This window comes from Ipomoea nil, unplaced genomic scaffold, assembly GCF_001879475.1.
Source record: "Ipomoea nil cultivar Tokyo-kokei standard unplaced genomic scaffold, Asagao_1.1 scaffold2403, whole genome shotgun sequence".
Lineage (NCBI taxonomy): Eukaryota > Viridiplantae > Streptophyta > Magnoliopsida > Solanales > Convolvulaceae > Ipomoea > Ipomoea nil.
The window spans coordinates 1,514,140-1,524,218 of NW_017618831.1; the positions used below are offsets into that span (position 1 = coordinate 1,514,140).

Below are 10,079 nucleotides of genomic sequence, written 5' to 3' on the forward strand. Positions count from 1 at the left end.
TCAAGAAAAATTCTATGGCATAAAGTGAAATAATTAAATATATTTTCTTCTCTTTTTTATTTTTTAAACATATGCATGCTCTTTTTCCCATTATGTATAAATTACTCTCACCAATAATATTTACAAAAGGTTGATTACTAAGTGGGACAACTCCAGTTAGTCAAACGATTGACTTAGTAAGTACAAAGTTATAAGTTCAACTTTTAATAGGAGTAAATTAAATTCACAAGAAGACATTTTTATGTCACGATAAAATCTCTCGTATTCTGCACTAGTTACAGATTTCAACATAGATATGAAAGGTTACCGCCTGAATTCCCTAATTCACATTAACTTATATAGAGTAGTAAAATTGTGATTGAACGAGAGCTCGCAATTCAGTAGAAAATTTTGTTGTTTGCTTTGGAGAAAGATATATTGGATATTTGTTTGTAAATATAAAAATTTCTTGACATTTCTGTCTCTCCATAGACCACAGTAGCCACTAGTCATCAACTTGTCTCAACATAACTGAACATTTCTTTGACGAGTAATGAATATTAGTCCAATCAGGATAAAAGTCCTTGGAGCAACAAAGAAACAACAATTTGGCGTATTAATTAATTTTGCCGCTTTCTCTGATCCTACCTTTTTTCTGCGAAAAAACAAAGGCCAAGAGAGCATTGAAAAAGGAACTATAATCAAGTGTTTTGTTTTTTTTAAATACAAATTTCATTAACATTTTTAGTTACGTTGCTTAAGCAAAAGATTGCAGATACAAGTATACAACTATGACATCGTACATGCTTTTTCTATCTAAAATTTTGCGTAAATGAAATTGTTCTAGTTTAATTAAGGGCTTAAATCGCTATCAAAATGTCTTACTAATTAAGAGTACGTACTGTTAAGGCATTAACCACGACACTCAGACTTATACCATTTTGAGTAGGAAAGGTGTCAAATATTATGTCGCCAAATTTATTACTTTTGTGTAATTGAATCATTGAACTAAAGAAGTGCCCAATCGAAACATTAAACTAGCAAAATATGTGCAACATAATTAAGACATTCGAATCATACCCGAAAAAATTGAAAAAAATGTCTCAATTGCACATATTTTTCCTTTCAAGTATTATTTTTGGTTTAAACCACGAGGTGTTTTGAGTAGACCCTAACTATAGAAGACATTTTTAAGCTCGTAACATATTCAAACTAATCCTTATTTACACCTAGCCGGATCATCTCTCTTAAAAGATGAGAATACATGGTCACTCACGCCAACCAAACTGGTTGAGTATTACCCCGTATTAGTTATGATGAGAATTCAATCAATCTGTCATGTTGAATGTGTTTCAAAAACAAAAAGTCTGTTGAGTGTGTTGCAACTATTTGAGGATTGAATGGGTGTGCTCAGGCCACGAAGAGTTCATCCGCTATTAACTTGGGTTCTTCATCACTTCTATTAAAAAAAAAAAAAAAAAAAAAAAAAAAAAAAAAAAAAAACTAGTTATATAATGTGGGCATTGCGCGTTTAAATTAATATCTAACACGAAAAATAAAATAAGTAAATATTTAGTACAAATTTTAAATATTAAATAATTAATATAAAATAAAAATAATTATTTTCAATATAATCAAAATGAGTATTTTCAACTTGTAGTAGTGAAAGTAGTAGTAAAAACGAGTATTGTTTTAGATAGTTATAATGAATAATAAAAATTATGTCATAACAATTTTCATATTAAAATATAATAACTTAATTCTTTCTTAATGCGATTTTGATGAATTAATAAACATAACTTATTTTTAGTTAAAAGTGATACATATGACTATAATAAACTTACTGATGTTGTCAAAAAGTGATTAAAGAGTTGTTAAAATTAAGTTATAACATATTAATTCATAATCTTTTCTTGTGTATATGATTTGGACCTCAATTGTTGTTATATGTGAACTATTCATCTTGTAAACTCTCATTGATATTTTGAAATATTTTTTTTTCCTATAAGATTGATTACATAATGAATTTTTTGAATTTAAATATTTAAAATACAAAGAAATTTTGTCTCATACACGATAGATCAACTTATAATAAAATGTCTATGCTAGATGTCCCACACAATAAAGGTGTCTATAGTTCAGCGAGGGATTAGTCACTGAATAGACAACGGTTAAAAACCGTTGTCTATGTACATTTTTCTTGTAGTGAAATCTTATCTCACCGCATTTTCGCACCGGAAGTGTTGTGCGCGCACACACACATAGGAAGGGTTCAAGTGCGGGTATAGCTCCCCGTGCAGTTGTGCGGTTGACGCACCTTAAGCATTAAAATGGCACGCCTTAAGTATACAAACCACGCACCTTAAGCACACAAACAAAGTACCTTAAAAACACAAATCACACGCACCTAAAGCTTTAGGCCGACGTACCTTAAGGACACAAATGTGCACCTTAAGTACACAAACCAAACACCTAAGGTTTTAAAATGGGGCACCTTAAGTTTCAACAACTCACGCACCTTAAGCATGCAAATCACTCACTTTAAGAAGGAAAACCACGCACCTTAAGTTTCAACAACTACTCACATTAAGCACACAACACACGCACCTTAAGCACAAAACTCACGCACCTTAAGTTTTAACAACTACTCACATTAAGCACACAACCCACGCATCTTAAGCACAAAAGCCACGCACTTTAAGAAAGAAAACCACGCACCTTAAATTTGACCTAGATGCAAACATTACCAAATTGCCATTGCGTTTTATTATTATTATTATTATTATTATTATTATTATTATTTTATTTTGTTAATCTTGGACATTGATTTAAACAAGATCAGCGACTCAAGTTTAACCGCACAACCGCACGAGACACACCCAACCACATGGGAACTGAATTATATATATATATATATATATATATATATATATATATATATATATATATATATATATATATATCTTAATTTAACATTACACAATTGATTTTTATTTGTATTTAATTATTAAATTTACCTCATAATATTTGTATATTGTATTTCATAACTTGATAAATGTAACAATAATCTAACGGTCCTTACATCAGTACAGTGAGACTATTGGTGTTAATTAATATCGAATTATCAATGCTATAATCCCAACATGTAATTATTATAAGTTGAAGCTTGGTCGAAAATGTATGCAAATGGATATGGATTGCAAATAAAGAAGGCGGCTCTTGATAGCTCAGAGCTATAAGAGCTATGAATTGAATATAATGTTCTATTGAGTAAAAGGTGTGAATCCTTTTTCTAGACATACAAAGTGATACTTATAATTATCACTAGGTTAGAGGCAATTATTTGTTACAAATAGAATGGTTATACATGCAGCTATCTACAGCGTGTCCTGCCAGAATATTACATCAGTGTGAAATATATATATGGCATATATTATAATAACTTGTGACTCATTTTGAATGTTGAAAGAGATGTGGTTGACTATAATTGGCCGAGCCTCTAAGTCGGTTAGTCGATTTTTCCCTTTATCTATTGCAAACACTTATCTCTATGGAGATTATGACTGAATTAATTAAATTATCAATTGAATTTCGAGTTTCGAGAACGAATGATATTTATCCCAACATAGACTTAAAACTCCCAACCACCCAATGTGTATTATCGTATTTATTAGGATTATGTCAACCCCAACCCTCACAATTGAAAAAAAAAAAAAAAAAAAACTCTACCCCGTTCCCTAGGACTTAGACACTTAGTATAGCAGTTCATCATTTGATTTGATGTTACAATTGAAGACGACAATATGAGGTTTGAATCTCTTTAAAATATGAATAGAAAAAGACCCAGAATGATGAAGATCAAATCATGAAAGGTATGAGTTGGATCCGTTGTGTGCACATGAGAATTAGTGTTTGAATGATAAGCTGATTGTGCAACTCACGATTTACCTTTACTGTGACTCTAGAGGCCGGATCTTGTTACTTGTGGGCTTATAAGTTATAATTAATCCTGCCAAACTTGGATTACCTAAAAAATAAAAACTCTACCCCCAACAAAACGGCAAAGAAAAACTGAAATAACTGTATGAACAACGGAACGAAGGTGACAGACCATTCTCACAGAGTCTGTATTTTCCATATTATAATCAATTTAGACTTGACGGAGTTGACGCTCAACCTCCCAAAATAGTGTGAATATTTGACTTAGTACCCCAAGCTAATCTATAAATAATATGGCTGTAAAATGATAAAGGAATAAACCATCAACTCTACTTTCATCACCTTTTCTTTTTGTGTCCGAATTGAATCAACCTCGTAAAACCATGGCTCCGACAGCTCTGTTAGAATCAGAATCCGTCGTGGATTTCTTCGTGAACGAGGGCCGAGGAGTGAAGGGTTTGTCGGACATGGGCATCAAGGCGCTGCCACGCCAGTACATCCAGCCACCCAAAGAACGCATAGATGCAAACGCCATAGTCGCCGACGACTCCATTCCGACCATAAACATCTCCAACTGGGACGACCCGGCGGTGTCCCGGGCCGTCTGCTAGGCGGCGGAGGAGTGGGGCTTCTTCCAGATCATCAACCACGGCGTGCCGGTGGAGCTGCTGGAGAGCCTCAAGACCGCCACTTACCGATTCTTCAAGCTGCCGGTGGAGGAGAAGAGGAAGTACTCCAAGACGAACTCGCCGTCGGAGAACGTCCGGTACGGCACCAGCTTCAACCCGGAATCCGAGAAGACTTTGGAGTGGAAAGATTATCTTAGCCTCTTCTACGTTTCCGACGATGAAGCTGCGGCTTTGTGGCCCCCAGCTTGCAGGTCGATCTTTCTCTATCCAAATCTATTCTATTTATTTTAATATACTCCATAAATCCATGCATCAAGATTTTCTTAGTCATAATCCAACCAAGTTAATTGAGTAATTTCAAGTTCAATTTTGAGTGAAAACAGTATTGACTCTGTTATAATGTAGTATTTGCACTGAAATTTAAATTCAGAATTTTTAATTTGGGAGAGTCACTTTATGTTACCAGATTATGAAATTATTGACTTATTGTGAAAAGAGAATATATCGTGGAGACGGGAGAAAAACATGAGAAAGATTGATTTAGGTTAAAACTCACTGAGGATGTCTATATTTGACTATATATACTTTTACTTCTCTTTTGTGGGTTATAATTATGATTGATTGATGGCTTTTTGACTTGGATCAATTGATCTAAACGCAGCAGTATATTCCTAATTCATGGTTTTGACTTAACCATAATCCATGTGCTAAATATATTGTACACTTTTTTTAGGCATGAAGCAATAGAGTACATGAAACAGTGCAACGCCATGATCAAGAACCTGCTGGAGATGCTGATGAGAGGACTGAATATAGAAGAAGAGTTGGATGAATCGAAGGAACCACTTTTCATGGGCGCCAAGAGGATAAACTTCAACTACTACCCCAAATGCCCCAACCCGGAGCTGGCCGTCGGCGTGGGCCGCCACTCCGACATCTCCACCATCACCGTGCTCCTCCAGGACCACATCGGCGGCCTCCACGTCCGGAAGCTCAACTCCGAGACCTGGGTCCACGTCCCTCCCGTCGATGGCGCTCTGGTCATCAACATCGGCGACGCGCTCCAGATTCTGAGCAACGGGCGGTACAAGAGCGCGGAGCACCGGGTGAGCGCCAACGGCGGCAGCGACAGAATCTCGGTGCCGATCTTCGTCACCCCCGACCCGGAATGCCGCGTGGGGCCGCTGCCGGAGGTGCTGGCCGGCGGGGAGAAGCCGCTTTACAAGGAGATTGTGTATTCTGATTACTTGAGGCATTTCTTCGGGAAGGCTCACGATGGGAAGGAGACAATTGAATTTGCAAAGATATAATAAACAATGCATATATATAGCTAGTGTCTTCTTGCTTTTGTTTAATTTGCAGAAGATTCTATGGTATCTGTCAGGCAAAATCAAGTAAAATATAGCATAAATTAAAATAATTAATGAGTAATATTATATTACGCGACTCCTAGTTTTTACTCGCCGATATTTATTAGGGCAAGAGATTATTTGATTTTGATCTTTGAATTAGTTATTTAGGGACAATTTAAGCTTATTTACTTAAGTTTTTTGAGGTTTTTGATAATTGAGTAAGAGAGTGGATAAAGAGGTAAGGGGAGTAAAATAAATAAATAATTTTTTTTTAAAAAAAGTGTGACAGAAAATTTTAAAAATTAAAAAAAAATAATAAAAAAATTCATGTGTTCAATTGGCGCGTGCATGCTAGGTGCAGTTGTGCGTCTCGCACATCATTTGTTCGTCTTTTTCCTCAAAGATGAAGCCCACAAAAATTTTAACATTGCAAGATAAAAAAACTATCCAAAATACCACCCCTCAATTAGTGTGTATATATATATATATATATATATATATATATATACACACACACCTCAAGTTTCTATTTCTGAAAAAACCTACAAAAACAACAAATGGTTTTGCTTTAATTGTGGTAGGGTCATAACTCACAATATGGGGTTTATCTAGTAGACTCATCCGTACAAAAAGAAAAAATTGGACAAAAACTATCCCAGAGCTTAGCGCTAGTTGGTTCGTCACTCAACTTAAAAGTCCTGATGACTAGAGGTGGCAGTGTGGGGTTCAAATCTCACCGGAAGCATGTATGGAAAAAAGCTCAAAGACGTTGGAAGGTCTGAATTGGATCCTGGCCTTTTCCGAACTTGGACTAAATCTCATGATAGTTCACCATTCAACCAACGTATAAGCACAATTTTACATTCTTGTGATTTGTGATCGTATCGAAATGAGTAGCTTTATTCCTACCTCGTAAGCAAACAAATAGTTATCAACAAATGATCGAAAACATTATTACTCAAATAAAAAATATTGCTAAAATATCATAGGTAAATGGTATTAAAACTATTTTATACTATAACTTCTAAAAAAATTGATTAATGTATATTTAAATTTAGATTTTTTTAGCAATAATAGGAAAGTATAGCTTATAGCTTATAGTTTCTTAGCTCAGTTAATTTCGCGTGAGAAATTAGTTAAAAGCTGAGCTGTGAATAAACGTCACTACACCAATACCGGTCTCTTGCTTCGTATCTAAGCCGAAATCCCGTAATCCGCCATAACAACCATAAAAATCCCCACTCCGAGCCTCGCCAATAAGCTCCGCCACCACTACAGCAGCATAGCAGGTTCGCTCTCTGTTTCTCTGCATCTATATTTACGATTGAATCTCTTTAATTTACCCGTCGGATTGGAATAGTATCGAAACAGATCTTTGTTCCGTTTCGAAACCCTAGCTCGACTTGCTTGATTTCATTTCTAGGGGTTCTCTATAGCTCAATTTTGATCGTCGAAGTGTTGTGTTTGGTGCTGTAGGTTTTGTCTACGGTTTGACGGTAATCTGAATCCGCGAAAATGGTTTCGTTTGAGATGAACGATCGTAAAAGTAAGTCCATTGCTTCTGTTTGCTTTGCTCTCGGATTTCTCTGCTTGAACTGATCGTGTTGTATGAACTGGATAATTTGATGAGTTGAATTTTTGATAGCCTGATATTGACTTGTAATGTAGAGAAAGTTTCATTATATTGTGCATAATGAAACTTTGATTATGATGATTTGAACATTTTATTTTGGGAAGGAAGTACTTAATGAGGCTGGAGAAGATTTTAGGGAAATGAATATCTAAATTGTGTATAGCATGGTACTCCTTATTTAAATTATGTGTGAAGTATGGATGTTTAAATTATATGTCTAGCAATTGAAAATTGATGATGTGTCTGTAGCTTTTGATAAGCATGAAATGCCAGTCTTCTAACTTTAGCAAAAATAAAATGAGACAGCCCTCCACTTGATAGGCGAAAGCCTATGTTGTATGCTTGATTTAATTTGTTGAAGACTTCAGGTGACTAATTCTGTGTTATGATTATTGAAATTCTAGAGGAATTTCATTGTGAGTAAGCATTTAAAATATTTTCATTTGGTTAGATATAATTTAATGGCCGGTCTTTCCAGTTTTGCAGTGTTGATTTTCCTCTGTGCTTTACTATTAGTAATATTAAAGTGTGCCTTAGGCTCTTTTAGTTAATATATGAAAGAATTTTAGAAGATGAAATGAATAGAACAAAGATTTGCTTTTGAAATTCTTTGTTTCCTAAGAAACTTTTGATGCTTCAATGAAACAGAGATTGGGTTAGGCTTGACAGGATTCGGAGTGTTATTTTCATTCATTGGAATCATTTTCTTCTTTGACAAAGGGCTAATTGCCATGGGAAATGTAAGTTTCCTTGCTATTATCTCATTTGTTTGTCAGTTTGTGTAATTTCTCGAGTTTCTTACATTTATATCCACATGCCAGCCATTAACGTGCCGTCATTTTACTGAACCAGATCCTCTTCGTATCAGGGGTTGCCTTAACTATTGGTCTGAAGCCATCCATGCAGTTCTTCATGAAACGTAGCAACTATAAGGTTTCTGCTTATATCTTGTGATAACCCCCTGACTTTCTTGCTTCCTGCTTTCCCTCTATGCTTCCATGTATCCCTCTCATATTGATGATTTGTGTGCCTTTGTATTATATGGCATCCATTTATTTATTTGGTTCATTTACCAGTTGGTCTTGTTTTTTGATCATTGCATAGGGAACAATGTCGTTTGGTGCTGGCTTTTTCTTGGTTGTCATTGGATGGCCTATAATAGGGATGATTCTTGAGGCTTATGGCTTTGTTGTACTTTTCAGGTTAGAAGGATGTTTTTTCTCTTGAATGTTCAGTGCCTTCTTGCTTTTTTTGTTTCTTGATTGAGTCATGCTAGTAGGTTGCTCACCAAGTATTTTTCATTTTTTCACAGTGGGTTCTGGCCAACATTGGCAGTTTTCCTGCAAAAGATTCCTATTGTTGGTTGGCTCTTTCAGCAGCCTTTTGTCAGATCGGTATGTCACATCTATTATTATTGCATTTGTTGAAGTATTTCTGAATTGATAGTGTCCAATTGATTGTTCTGCTTCATGATCATCTTGTTGCACTCAGTCTGCGTAATCGTTGATTTTCTAGTTCTTTTTTTTTTCTCTTAGCCATGAAGTTGAACTAATTATATGTAATAATTATTTGAACTAAAATATTATTTACTAACTATATTTAATAATAAGAATACGTCAGATGGCATGCATTTTCAAAACATGAATGTGTACTTGATCTATTTGCTTTATACGACGTTGGACATATTATTCACTAAACAAAAATGGCCAAATATTTTGATGGCTCTCAAGTCTTGAACAAGATCCAGATCTCTAACGCATTGCTTGTTCCTTTTTGCAGTTCTTTGATCGTTACCGGGGAAAGCGAGTACCAGTATAATAACTTCAATAAGGATTTGTGAAATACAGCCTCAAAGTGTTTGGTTAACTGTAAGGACTAAGGATTGCGAAATACAGTGTTGAAGTGTTCCACTCCACAGAATGATGATTGATGACAGTAATAGCCTTGTTAGATGATAATATAGGCACACGGGCTATTTTAGTGCCTTGCTGCAGTTCACCTTTAGATTCATAGCCTGCTATAAGCCATTTTTTGATTGACTTGTAATCCTTCTCTGCATCAAGAATTATTTGTATCAGATTTGGGGTTTATCCGTGCTAAATAGTAAATAGTCTTTTGGTGTTTGCTGGTAACAATTGAAAGAGATACGCCACAACTCAGAATTGACTTCATACTCTAATATGGCTGCTTGCTAGTTTAGGACTTGGGAGGATTTGCATTGACAATATTATGAAAGAAAATGATGTGGCAAATTGGCATTGATGAAATAACCGGATAATTGACATACAAGAATGATAGTGTGACAACTCAAAAATAGTGTATATGGTAACACCCTTTGGCCTTTGGGAGTGAGCTGGTTAATGAGCATAGTGTGTAGTGTGATAACTCATAAATAGTGTACGCAATAACACTTTTGAGAGAGTTGTTTCTGAATGCAATTTAACTTAGATGCAAGTATTTGAATGAGGCCTAACTTAGATGATGCGGGTATCTAAACAAGACTTAACTTGAGTACCAGTGTAGTATGCATGCCAAAAAAAAAAAAAA

At 35.1% G+C, this 10,079-nt stretch overlaps 1 protein-coding gene and 1 pseudogene across 2 annotated transcripts; both read left to right on the forward strand.

The window, feature by feature from the left end:
- The first annotated feature begins 4,251 nt into the window (after positions 1-4,251).
- Positions 4,252-5,920, forward strand: LOC109152303 (annotated as a pseudogene).
- A 1,100-nt stretch (positions 5,921-7,020) lies between these two features.
- Positions 7,021-9,667, forward strand: LOC109152308 (vesicle transport protein GOT1-like). Of its 2 annotated transcripts, XM_019299921.1 has the most exons (7): positions 7,023-7,188; positions 7,376-7,445; positions 8,181-8,272; positions 8,385-8,465; positions 8,637-8,734; positions 8,845-8,926; positions 9,312-9,667. In XM_019299921.1, exons 2-7 carry the CDS (start codon positions 7,415-7,417, stop codon positions 9,348-9,350), a joined length of 423 nt encoding a protein of 140 aa, XP_019155466.1. In that variant the 5' UTR covers positions 7,023-7,188; positions 7,376-7,414; the 3' UTR covers positions 9,351-9,667. The 2 variants fall into 2 exon arrangements, with proteins under 2 accessions (XP_019155467.1, XP_019155466.1); XM_019299922.1 differs by lacking the exon at positions 8,845-8,926 and having other exon boundaries at positions 7,021-7,188.
- The last annotated feature ends 412 nt before the right edge of the window (positions 9,668-10,079 follow it).